The 13973-nt window shown below is 42.8% G+C and overlaps 1 protein-coding gene across 1 annotated transcript in view; it reads left to right on the top strand.

Annotated features, from left to right (window-relative positions):
- Positions 1–8795, top strand: part of ALDH1A1 (aldehyde dehydrogenase 1 family member A1) — a 62577-nt gene extending 53782 nt beyond the window's left edge. Inside the window, exons 11-14 of the mRNA XM_081213765.1 lie at positions 474–638; positions 5109–5266; positions 6607–6681; positions 8181–8795. Coding sequence (XP_081069891.1) covers positions 474–638; positions 5109–5266; positions 6607–6681; positions 8181–8253 — 471 coding nt within the window. The 3' untranslated portion in view covers positions 8254–8795. The remainder of the gene's footprint in view (positions 1–473; positions 639–5108; positions 5267–6606; positions 6682–8180) is intronic.
- The last annotated feature ends 5178 nt before the right edge of the window (positions 8796–13973 follow it).

The raw sequence follows: 13973 nt of genomic DNA, 5'->3' as shown, positions 1-13973 counted from the left end.
GTACAAATTAAGCAGTAGGGTTTCCTCTCTAATCGGCTTATAATCGGTTTTACTGACTAGCTTTTGCTAACTACTGAATGTAATTGCAGTCTTGAAATCAGTTCTGAATTCACTTCTGAAAAGTCATTGGTTTGAAAATGCCATCCAAAAATATTTTTAAACAGAAATTGGATAAGGCAAAAGGAGAAGTTAAATACTTGAATGTAAAACTGAGCAGAGAGAGTTTACGAAAGTCCACGGCTCACAGGAGTGCCAAGGCTGTATAAGCAGTGCTGCTTTAAAAAAGAAAAATTCTTTTGTGCTTGAAGTCCTAATTACTGAACTTCATGGGGAAAGGTGGCAGGGATCCAACCACTCAGAGGCAACTTCTTGCTCCATCTCTTGCTGGTAGAGTTTTTGTTTCTGCTTTGTTAATCTTAAGGCCAAAGAAATATCTGGGAGAGTGACTTATCAGTGCAATATTTCTTATTTAGATTGATAAGGAGCAGTATGATAGAATCCTGGCACTAATTGAGAGTGGGAAGAAAGAAGGAGCCAAACTGGAATGTGGAGGAGGCCCCTGGGGAGACAAAGGCTACTTCATCCAGCCTACAGTTTTCTCAAATGTTACAGATGAGATGCGCATTGCTAAAGAGGAGGTAAGCTGGTTCAGAACATTCTGCGTGTTGGACTACATTCTATGTTTCAATTGCCATGCAAGATGTGCCTTTTAAAAATCAAGCATGTAGAAGATTAGTTTTCACTCCTTTCCCACCCAGCCCCAATCTAGGCTGTGTAAAACTACGTTTTTACAGCTATGTGCGTTAATTTGGGTCAACTAAATAGAACAGGTCAGCAGGAATTAATACTTTCAGATGTTTTTGGCAATCATCAAATACATCCAGATTTCCAAAGAAGCTGAAGGGCAGCTACAGTTGTGAAAATCTTCCTCACAGCATTCTCTGACAAGGCCCATGCCCCACCTTGTCTCTGGAGACTCCTGTCCCTGCTGCTGCTGCTGCTGCTCCTTACTGTAGTGCCCATTAGCCTCAGCAAGGAAGAGGTCAGAGGAGCCATGACAAAGAGCAGTAGCTTCCGCCTCTCTTATTCCTTCCCTCTGGGAGGTGATGTCATACCCTCCAACATGAAAATAGGGACGTCCTAAGGAAAAGTAGGACATTCCGGGATCAAATCAGAAACTGGGATGGCAAATCTAAATCAGGGACATCCCTGGAAAATAGGGACATTTGGAGGGTCTGCATCTGGTGTAGATTAGGAGAGAAAATCAAATTGGCAGCAGCAACAGTGGGGAGGGGGAGAAGTGGCCTCCTCTGAAATGAGGGGCCCCACTGAGACAGCCTTGGCCAAGCCCCCTCCCACTGCAAAAAGCCATGGATCTGACACAGGCATACCCCTCCTCCTGAATCTATTGCTGACACACATCGGGATGCACACTCCCCATAATGATGCTCATCTGAGTCTCACTGAACTGGCAAAAGGCATCTTTTGAGGTGATGGAGAAGGCACATCCAAGTGCGGGGCCACCAGTGGCTATATGTGACTAGCTGCTCATGTCCATAACTCATGTCCTGAAACAAAGAGGGAAACTGAAGTCAAGCAGCAAGGAAATGCAAGTCAGGGCTTGACAATCCTGGTGAGGGCATCCTCCTAATTTTTCCTGCAAGCAAATTCTAAGATGGTTGTGGATTTGTTCTTTTGAAAAGAAAAACAGTTAGACCTGGAGTACTGTATACTGATTTGTACAAACAGTGACATTTATTGTTTAAATATATTCTGGCAATATATGGAAATGGCTCCGTTGGCTCCTATAGATTGTTGTAACAATTGAAATAAAATTAAAGTGAGTAGCTGGCATTCAGCTAAATTTTACTCAGAGCAGACCCACTGAAATTAATGGGCCTAACATAGTCACATTCATTCATTTTGAAGAGTTGTCTCTGAGTACAACTTACTTGAATACCAGCCAGTATTTGCATGTCACGAGCTCAGCACGTTTTACTGAATATAGGATGGTACTGCATGACTGCAATCCTGCAGTACTAGTACTAAGCACCAGATGAGCACAGTCGGACTCACTTCTGAGTAAACTTGCATGGGATTGTCCTGTGGTTTCAGCTTCTGTGCAAATAAAGGGTTTATGCCGAGGGTCTGAGGGCAGAGAAAAACGAGGCCTGGTTTAACACAACTTTCACCAGCCTAGCACCCTCTGTGTAGTTGGACTTCAGTTCCTATCTGCTGCAGCCAACACTGAAGCTGATAGGAGTTGTAGTCCCAAACATCCTGAGAGTGCCTGATTGGTGGGAGGCTGGTTTCCAGCTCTATTGTCTTTACCAAAGACATTGATAAATGTGGCAGTTTATAAAACGATGACTGACTTAGAGAGAAAGTATAGATTTTGGAAGCCATAGTAAGCACCTTACAAATGAACCAGACCAGAAGGTGTCTCAACCTGAAGAACTTATGCATCAACTGCCTTTGATGCATAAGCTCAACTACCTTATGCAGAAGAAGAATTGCCCATAGTGTGTGCATGGATCCCAGTGTTACCTCTGCTAAGCAAGCTTTGCATGTTTTGTATTGTTTCAAAGGACTTCAAAACCTGGTTGACCAGTGATCAAAGTGTGACAATAGAAAGTGTGAGAAGTGAGCTTTCTTCCAGACTATCACCTTTCTTTAAAAGCAGTTGCCTGTCTCAATGTCCTCAGATGTGAAAACTAGAAATATAACCTCCGGAGATATTGAGGGTGCCTTGTGATCTTTATTGTTGCTTCTGGCTGCTCTCTCTGCGTCTGCATGTGTGTGTGTGTCTCTCTAGCCACCCTTCACCCAAACAACTCCACTCAGCAAACTTGGTTCTCCCCTGCCCATTTTATCCTCATAACAATCCTGTGAGATAGTTTAGGCAAGGGGTACCATATGCCTGGCAAAATTAGCATGGGGGGGGGATTTCAAAAAATCTGCAAATGTGTGTTTGAGTATAACTCTTTGCCTTTTGTGGGTGGCAAGTTTTGTATTCTTGAAATATGGCAACCCTAGTTGAGGCTGAGATAGTGACAGGTCCAATATCACTTCTGTGGCTGAGTGGAGAGTTGAACCCAGGTCTCTCTGATCCTGGTTTGCACCACACTGACCTCTTCCCAGGAAAGGTTTGACTGGTACTCCTTACATTCTGATTAGGAAAAAAGCTGCCTTTTCTTGAATTCAGTGAATAAACAAAAAGTTCATGTGGGAATTTCTCTCCACACAAACTCTAGAAACAAAAATATTGTACTTTTTCATTGGGATGAAAATGATGAGGGCCACAAATGGTTCAATATTTATATAAAATGGTGAGTCTAGTGGAAATGTGTTCTTGTAACAATAGTTCAAACAAACAAAAGGAATGAAAAGTTTTTTTAAACTTTGTTTTCTTACTTATGCAGAAACTTGTAGATAAGCAAATCTCCAATAAACATTTATGAGATGAAAACACAAATGTGTTCTTAATTTTTAAATAGAAGCACACAATAAGGAGTTTAATAACAATTTACTTGCACACTCATCATAAGGATGTATTTAGACAAGATGCTTTAAAATCCCCCCTCCCAAAAATGACCCAGACTAATGAAGAAATGGAGCACCCCTCCTTCTATATGCAGGCATTGTGAAAGAAGTTTCAGGTTTGCAGGTTTCTTTCTCCACTGTGTAAATCATGGCATCAGAGAGAGCATGGCAGGTTATTTCACAGAATCACAGAATTGTAGAATTGGAAAGGATCCTAAAGTCATCTAGTCCCATCCCCTGCAATGCAGGAAACTGAGAGCTGGAGCTCCCCCAACAGATGGCTGTCTGGCCTCAGCTTGAAAATCTCCAGCAAAGGAAAGCACACATGCACACGCAAGGCAATTGGTTTCATTTTCAAACTGTTTTCACTGTTAGGCAAATCTATTAGCTAGATTAAGCTATCTCCCCTTTAATCGAGGGGCATCTTCACAAAGTCCTCCCGGACCTTCCCCTGTTTAAATGTATGTGTGTTTCACCCTTAGCTATTTTACACTTTCTAAGGATTGAAACTAGGGATGCGGGTGGTGCTCTGGGTTAAACCACAGAGCCTAGGACTTGCCGATCAGAAGGTCGGCAGTTCGAATCCCCACGACGGGGTGAGCTCCCATTGCTCGGTCCCTGCTCCTGCTCCCTGCTCCTGCCATCCTAGCAGTTTGAAAGCACGTCAAGTGCAAGTAGATAAATAGGTACCGCTCCGGCGGGAAGGTAAACGGCGTTTCTGTGCGCTGCTCTGGTTCGCCAGAAGCGGCTTAGTCATGCTGGCCACATGACCCGGAAGTTGTACACCAGCTCCCTCGGCCAATAAAGCGAGATGAGCGCCACAACCCCAGAGTCGGTCATGACTGGACCTAATGGTCAGGGGTCCCTTTACCTTAAGGATTGAAACAACCCATGGTTAATGAAGGGAAGGTCCAGTGTGATGGGGTGGGTGCTTTGAGGTTGCCTTTACATCCTACAGCTGCAAACCCACATTTTGCTTCTGAGTAGACAAGCCCTAAGGCTACAATCCTGATCCCATTTACCTGGGAGTCAGCCCCACTGAATTCAATAGTTCTGGGTAGACAGAATTATACAGCAAATTATCTTGTCCTGCATCCTCAGGCAGCAGAGAACCGGTGTTAAACTTCTTCCGTGTGACAGACCTTTGGATGTTTGAAGAATGCTTTCATTTCCTCTCTTAGTCTTCTCTCTGGGTTAAACATACTCAGCCCAATATTCAATATTTCTTTGGAGGACTTGTTTTCCAAACTGCTGAACATCTTTCTGGTTCTCCTCTGAAGGCAATCTGAAATCTCCATGAACCATGCTATAGAGAATCTCTGTGTTCCATTTAATGGAGTTATGAAGATTAATGTGATAGGGAAGGAGCAGGCAGGTTGGTAAGTTTCATAGGGAAAATGTGGGTCTAAAGTTATAAAGTAATCACTGTGTCAAAGAGCACTGATTTGATCACTAATGAGAATAATACTTTAAGACCTTTGTAATAGGGAAAGTATACTTTGCAAGAAAGTATCTATTGATTTTTGCCATGCTAATTGTTGATTGCTTCTTTTGATTTCAAACAGATTTTTGGGCCAGTTCAGCAAATCATGAAGTTCAAGACTGTTGATGAAGTTATAAAAAGAGCAAACAATACTCATTATGGTCTAGCAGCTGGAGTGTTTACCAAAGACATTAACAAAGCTCTGACATTTGCAGCTGCTCTTCAGGCTGGAACAGTCTGGTAAGTACCCTTGGTGTTGTTATTTTACCCAAATTAACCTTACATAGAAGACTTACAGCACGATTTAATGGGCATTTGTGAGCTGAAGGCACACAGAGTACCTGAAGAGAGAGAAAAGCTGTGTAACCTCAAACCTGAATAGCATCTTTGAGACATGAACCTATTAAGTCTGCTACCTCTTCCTACATCTTTAGACTGTAGTTTTAACAAAGAATCTTTTTTGCTTCAGGGGTCATACCCTTATCAGAATTGGCATCACATGCCACCCACCTGTCAATCATCTGACATCCCAATGACATCAGATGCAAGGCGCTTTGAGGTCCCAAAGTTGGTTATTTCCTCCATTTTAGCAAGAGATTCCAGGCAAACGGCTTAGTTTTAGCAGCAGTTTCCGTGTAAATGCCGTTCTGAATCAAGAAGGGGTTTGCATGGACTCCTGTGAAACTGAGCAAGGTTTAACCTCTGCTTATCAGCTGACGGATCCTGCTCCAATAACAGGCATGTGCAGCCAACACAAAATACAACCCTGCCCATCGGATGGCATCATGAGTTAGGCACAATTTTGAAAAACATTTCTCAAGGGATGCAGTTCTACAGCTTCTGTGCCACTGCTAACTCACATCACCATCTGCCGTGCTGCTAATGGTGGGAGCACATGAGGTTGGGCCTTTGAGGAAGATCTCAGCACACAGGTAGGCACAAATGGGAGCAGGTGTTCTTTAGGGTCTGATGACGCAGACCATTTAGTGCTTCAAAGGATAATACCAACATTTTCATTTTTGTGCAGGAACTGCCTGGAAACCAATCAAGCCGGTGAATCACCAAGACCATTGCATTTTCTGAATATTTTCCAAAGGCACCCCCACCTACAGTACATTAGAGTAGTAGACTAAGGCATGAATCATTGTGACAAGGCCATTCTTCTTCAGGAAAGTGTGTAGCTGGTAAACCAGCTCAAGCTGACACACTGCAAAAATTTAGAAGCAAACAACCCAAGGAATCCTTATCAGAGCAGGGATTTAAGTCTGAAAGCTCACTATCCATACTAATCACTGAACAACATGCTACTCCACATGTAGACAGTACTGTATTTCTGTATTTTCTATGAATTGGGTTGAATAATTCAACAATTTCTACTGTTAGGTAGCAGACATACAGAAGAGCTTGCAGCAGTTCTGAAGGCATACTTGTATTTTTGTGACATGAAAGAAATTCATGTTTATTCTGATTTTTAAAGTATGCACATAGCACAAGATTCTGTAAAGAAACTCAGCTAGCTCTTATGACCTAGCAGAATTCCTGCCCATGACTAAGTTGCTCCATCTTCTCTTTTTCTTCAGGGTGAACTGCTATAGTGCAGTGGCTGCTCAGGTTCCTTTCGGGGGATTCAAAATGTCTGGAAATGGCCGAGAGCTGTAAGTAAAGTCAGTGGGGATTTGTTTCAGATACAGATTTCAGAGATTTTATCTGAGCAAGTTCGTATTTGCACAAAATGTCACCACTACAACATTCTTATTTCCAGGAAGTCTGCCTTTGCTCTCCTGGCATTTCCACTGCTTTGGCTTATAAGAATGAGTAACCAGTCAGGGAAGACAGGAAAGGAACATTCACCACTGTAGAAACTGCGGGTTGTATTAACTCATCCTATGATATGCTGTCCATATCAGTTACAATTAGGAAGGAAATAACCTGTGCTGTTTCTGTTTTGCAGTGGTTTCTTTTCCACCAAATGCCAAGTTATACATCTCACTGTTCACTATTTAATATAATTTACATAATTATTTATCAATTTAACATAATGAATGATGCAATTACTTCCACACTATTCATTTCAACACAATCTAAAATGGGGGTGGGGTGGGAACCATAATCAATTATATATATTTTTTGGGACTGAGAAACAACAGCAAAGTCTGATCAGTATTTGCTGGATTGGTTTCTATTCTGGGCATGGCGTGAATAAGTGAACATCAGCAGCTTTTGCTTCTGTTTTCATTTGAATTCTTCAACATTGCTAATTACATTTTCTATCCAGAAGTTTGCCCTGTTAGATATTCTAGTGGCATTTGTTTTCCTGCTAGAATGGACTGTTTTGTAAAACTGAAATGAAAAAATGTGAATGTACAATTCATTTCAGTTTTACAAAACAGTCCATTCTAGCAGGAAAACAAATGCCACTAGAATATTGCCTGAAGCTACCCCAAACTTCCATTTAAAGATGTCATAAAATGATATTTGATAGCACAGATCCATACAGAATGCAAGCCTCTGTGCCTTCTTGGTGAGCAAATAGCCTTCTTTGGCGAAGAAGCTGATTTCTATTCTGAAATGTTATCTAGCCCAGATCATGCGTTAGGCCTCAGAGGAAGACAATAATTTCTGTAGAGTCCATTGCTGGGTGCTGTTGTGTCTAAGAGAATTTGGACACAGTCACTAGAAATACGCCCTTTGTCAGACTCTCTTGAAGCTTCATGGCAATGAATAGAAATTGTACCAGAATGTTGGTCCTTTCACTTCCATAAACAGGAAATGGCTTCTGTCAGACTTGATTGAAACACCCCCTTATCAGTCAACTAATTGACACTGCCAAGTTCTCATTTGAAACCCCCTCAACCAACCAGTGTAAGCTGAAGGAGGCACATGGTTTAACTTTCAAAAGTAGCTCATTGACCGTAGTGTTCAAATTCCACTCCTAGCCACTCAGTTGCCAAGCCAAAGCTTCCCAGACTCTGTCTGTCATCATAAAAAAGGCTGTCACAGAGACTGACATCTCTAGCTATCCAAGCTTCCTGTAACATCTGATCAAAATACACTGTCAGATGATATTTGCAGCTCTTGGACATTGAACATGCTGGATCACAGATATATTAAATATTGTTGCTATTCTGATGGTCTCTCTCTCTCTCTCTTTAAGTGGAGAATATGGCCTTCATGAGTATACAGAAGTCAAGACAGTCACCATCAAGATTCCACAGAAGAATTCATAATGTCACTGCAGGGAACAGGAGGACTTGACCACATCAGATGCTAATCAGACTTGCAAGGCCAGCTATAGAGCAGAACATTTTGTAGCAGATGTTTTCATGTAATTTGGGTTTTCTTTCTATCTGTAAAAACAAATGTGTTTAGCAATTTACAGTCATTTAGAAAATCTTAAATCTGCTTTACTAAGAAAGGGAAATCTTAATGTCTGAATCTAATTAACAAGTTTTGAATTTTGATGAAAAATCACTTTTAATTTCCCCCCGTATTTGAATATATTTGAATATATCTGTAGTGCTATGGGAAATAAAATTGTGAACATATCATATTTACACAATTTGCTTTAGTGTGCTGTTATAGAATCATAAGCTGTCATCTCTTTCTTTGTTAAGAGCTTGACAAAAGTATTTAAATATGGCTATCTAATAGAGACTTTGTAATCAAGAGCAAAAATCATTAGCAATCTTCTGGTACATGTTGTAACTTTGATTCTGTTCATAATAACTACTGTGCAGAGGCATTTTGGATGTAAACTTTTAAAAATCTATCCTTTTCTACTGTTATTCATTCAGTTGTCTGTTTCCATTACAAACTAAAGCTGTATCCTACACACACAATCTATGTACAATTCCCTGGGAGTTACACCCATCAAACACAATGAGGCTTATTTGGCAGAGGTATGTAAGGCATTACACCATAAGACATTATGCTTTGTCATTAAGACATTGAGAATTTTTACATGCAGAGCTTTGAAAACTAAACTAATTCAGTTGGTAATAAGACATACCGGTACCTATACTGCCCCATCTACAAATATATTTTATATATTCCATGTATATACATTTATCCAAAGATCCCAGAGTGGTGTACAACATTAAGAACATAATTTATGCAGCATAATAATAAAGACATAATACACAGCATAATAATAAAATAATCATAAAAATACTGGCCAACATTTAACAGGCCATAGATTATTTAATGGCTGAAGGTAAAGAGGAATGTTTTCGCCTGGCACTTAAAGACATGTAGATGGCACCAGCACCCACAGATGAGAAGACTTGTTCTTGTGTTGTAACCGCTGGACCTCTCTGGGATGGGGGACATAAAGAAGAGCATCAAATGACAAGTGCAGGGTCTGGGTCGGTTTGAATGGGGAAAGGTGGTCCTTAAGGCATTTATAGGTCAGCATCAGCACTTTCAATTGGGACTGGAAACTAATTGGCAGCCAGTGCAGTCGGGCCAGCATCAGGGATATACAGAATGCTCAAACCATCTCATTTTGATGAGCAACCTGGCTGTCAAATTTTGGACCAGCTGAAGTCTTCTAACTGTCTTCAGAGGCAGCCCCACAAACAACACCTTGCAGTGATCCAACCTGGAGGTTACCAGAGCATAGGCCACAGAAGTTTGGCAAAAAGCTGATGGAAGGCACTCTCTGTCTCAAGCAATAGCAGAAATTCCAGAAGTACCCCTAAGCTACGTATCTGCTCCTTCAGAGAGAGTAACCCCATCAGCAGCAGGCAATCTTCCATCCATCTGGTCTAGGGAACCACCTACTAACAGGGCCTCAGTCTTCTCTGGACTGAGCTTCATTTTGTTGGCTCCCATCCAGTCCATTACTGGGACAAGACATTGGTCCAGCACATCCACTGCCAAATTTATAGATGTAAAGGAAAATTAGAGCTGTGTGTTCTCCGCATAAAGCTGAAACCACACTCTAAAACTCTGGATGACTCCACTCAGTGGCTTCATGGAGGATAGAATTGAACCCAGAGAGACCCCACACTGAAGGCGCCATGGTGCCGAAAAACACACCCCAAGCATCACCCACTAAAGATGACCATCCAGGTAGGACCAGAACCACTGCATAGCCGTGCCACCCACCTCCAACTCTAATAACCTTTCCAGGAGGACATCGTGATCAAAGGCATTGAAAGCCGCTGAGAAGTCAAAGAGGATTAACAGGGACACATTGCCCCCCCCCCCAACAGAGGTCATCATATAAGGTGACCAAGGCAGTTTTTTGTGCCAAAGTCAGGCCAAAACCCCAACTTAAATGGATCTAAAAAATCAGTCTCCAATAACTCATGGATCTGGTCAGTGACCACTCACTCAAGAACCTTGCTTTAAAAAAAAAGGAGGTTGGCAACTGGCTGGTAGCTCTCAGAATCTAGGGATTGTTTCTTAAGCAGTGGTCTTTTCGCTGCATCCATCAAACAAACAGGAACCCCCCCCCTCTCATAAAGAAGCACTGACCACCTGCCCATCTCAGAAGGCTGTCTCCTCCCTGCTGGATTTTATCAGCCAAGAGGGGCAAGGGTCCAGAATGCAGATAGTTTCCCAAAGCAATCCAAGTGTCTCTCATGTCTTGCTACGATGTTGTTTTTAAGAGGATACACGCTTGGTCTTCATCACCCCTGTTATACAGAAAATTCCAAGTGGGTCTGAACCTCAATGCTTAAAATCCCTGATAGAATATAAGGATCCAGAGATCACGCTAAGGGTGGCCAAATTTTGCGTGGCTGCCATAAAACTCAGGGACAAGCTGTGCATTACAAAGACTAAGGCCTCAGATGCAAACCCTAGATAATATTTTAGAGACTAAGACCTAAACCACATTTCTAACGGCTGTCATATTCGTATTGTTTATTGTTATATTCTATTGTAAATTCAAACTTAATTCTATTGTGTTTCATGTTTGTTTAGTACGGTATGTGAATCTGGTCTGGGACCGTAATAAACTTCATTTCATTTCATTTCAATCCAAGTGCCTTGTCCACATCATCAAATCACAGCAACTGAAATTCATCTAACGAAACAGAACTGGACACCATGCTCAGGACGTCTCTTGAGATTCAAATGCTACTGCAGCAGAGACAAGGTGATTTTACCCTCCAAATGCTTGGCAAGCAAGTCAGAGCAAGCTACCCTCAGTTCTACCACCTCTTTTAGCCAGTCCACAAAAGTCCCTGAACTACCCAGAAAAGCTCTGTCAGGTGGCATAGGGAGGATGCCATGGAGGCAGCAAAGTGTGCTTTTTTTGCTGCCTTCACTGCCACTGCCATTCGTCTGGATTTTTCCTCCACTTGCATTCAAGCTGTATGTCAGCTTGATTCTTCACTTAAGTTTGAGAGGATACCACGTAGTCAGAAGACGGACTCCATGAAGCAGGAGAGGGGACTTGGGGTGATTGTGTCAACAGCTGTTCCACTGATCGAGCAGGGCTTCAACGGGAGTGCCTGCCATATCAGCGGGGAAAACTCCCAGAGTCGACTGGAAACCACGTGCATCCATCATTCATACTAATAGGTCCCCCACCTCTGCAGAGGGGAAAGGGTGTTGGAAGCCTAAAGCTCAACAGGAAGTGGTCTGACCATGACAAGGGGCTGGTGTCAATACCCCCCACTTACAGATCACTCTCTTCTGGCCCAGTCAAAAAGACAAAATCCAGAGTGTGACCAGCCATATGTGTCGGACCAGTGACATGTTGGGACAGCCACGTTGTCATGGCAGCCATGAAGTCCTGAGCCACCCACCTTGGCATGGATATTGATGTTCCCAAGAACCAACAGTCTGGGAGTCCTAACATCACCGCCAAGACCAGGTCCCCCAGCTCAGGCAGGGAGACTGCTGGGCAGCCAGGCAGGCAGTAAACCAACAGAATCTCTAATCTGTCCCATGTACCCAATGCCATAAATAAATAATTAAAACATAGCAAATGTTCTACTCTAAACTAAGTCCGGCTGAATTCAATGGGACTCACTCCCATAAAAGTGAATATAGGAATGCAAACTAAATGGCCTGAGAAACAAGAAAGGTTTTCATTTGGCACTGAAAATATAGCAAGCTCAGCACCAGACAAACCTGCCTGTGAAAAGAAAACTGGGGCCAGAGCATCACTATGAAGAAGGCCCTGTCTCTGTTGATGTCAGTTGATCTCTGTTTCTCATCCCCCCCACCAAAAGAATCTTAAATTTATCATCACTTCATGGATTTTACTTCAGTGCTCTATGTGCAGCTTCCTTTGTGCTCGATCCCAAAGCTACAGTTAGTGCAGACTGTTGCAGCATGATTGCTGACAGCAGACCCTGCTACCAGCCAAGTTCAAGGTGCTACCAGTGGCGGAACTAGCCGCTCGGGCACCCGGAGTGGTGCACATGCTGTGCACCCAGGGGCGGGGCGATCTGGCGAGGCAGCGATAGCGTCCAGGGGGATTTTGTCACACACACCCTCAGGATGACACCCGGGGCAGACCACCCCCACCCCACCCCTTCCGCTGGGTGCTACTTTTAGTGTCTAAAGCCCTAACAGCTTGGGGCCTGTTTACATCTGAGTTCTTGCAAATGCAAAACAGGTCTTATGTGCCACCTGTAATAGTGCCAATTCTGCCAATCAAAGCAGTCAAGTGGGCACATGTGAGTTAAGGCAGTCTCATAGGTAAACTGATCCCAAGTTGTTAAGGGCTTTGTATACTAGATAACCACCTCAGATGCATTGGGCAATGATGTAGATTGGGAGCACAAAGGGGGTGGGGATCAGGAAGTATTTCAGGTGTTGAAAGAGCTAATTTAGCAATAGGAATTAATACCTACAAACAAACACAGATTCCTCATTTCCATCCAAAGGGCAATTCAGCCTACATTCTTTTCTCCTCTATTGAAACCAAGCCCTGTTCTATATTATTAATCTGGTGTGCTGAATTTGCCCATGGGTCCTGCCAAAGCAAAGAGATACACCTTTTGTCAATTTAGGCCAGCCTAAGACTGAACATGTTAGTGTTTGCTCAAAACATTTGAGATATGCTTGAAGGAAGAAAAGCAGCAACTCAGCAGGATCCATCATAAGATGTGGAAAGGGACAAACAACCCATTTAGCCAAAAACCACATTCCACATCTCTGAGCCCAAACTACACTTTGAAAAAGGACTGCACAAAAGCTCATGAACACCAGAGCAGTTTTTTCAGTTTATCAGCATTTCGATAATCTTGGCCATTTCAGAAAAATATAGAAAGGGGGTGGAATCCAGGGTTCTCAAATTCAAGAGCATTGTGGTGTGGCCATGGGGTGGGCTCTCTTTGTCTACTCTTCGGATTGCATAATCTGAAGATGTAAACAAGATATTTGGAGAGAGGAAAACTTCCAAGCACATTATTGATGCTACTTGCCCTTATTGGACTGCTGGAAAGCAACTAGGGCACTGAGGAGCAGATATTACAAATATTAAGGGAAGGTGTGGTCCTGACACTCCTGAAAGTCTTAAACAGACTAGCACTTGACCTGCCTGATCTGAACATTGCACATTTGCAGTGTGCGGGCAAGTTGCTTAAGTATGTAGTGTGTCACCCAACTTCTGAGTTTATTGGATGAAATTGGTTTTTTAGGTGCTTTCCCATCTGGTTGCCTGTCTAGTTCTTGAACAGGAACCGCCATGGATGATCTTCATCAGGAGGTGGAGAAGGGGAGCAATTCTCTTCATTGGAAATGTCCTAGCCGGAGTGTGGCTTGGTGGGACCATTTTGTTCTAACTTCAGTCCTTCCAGGGAAGATGGGCTGAGGAGATGGTGGTAGGAGATTGCTGCAGTTTTTGGTAAGGTTGCCACAAGGATGCTGCCACAAGGATGCAACTTGCCTCCTATGCTGTTTAACATCTATAGGAAATTGATACCTGGGTATCATGACCTGGGACCCAGGTGAATGCCATAACCTGGGGCAGATGTCAAGA

Source organism: Podarcis bocagei, assembly GCF_964188305.1.
Source record: "Podarcis bocagei genome assembly, chromosome: 11".
Classification (NCBI taxonomy): Eukaryota; Metazoa; Chordata; class Lepidosauria; order Squamata; family Lacertidae; genus Podarcis; species Podarcis bocagei.
The sequence above is the reverse complement of the archived record's forward strand: the minus strand, read 5'-3'. Positions and strand labels throughout refer to the sequence as shown.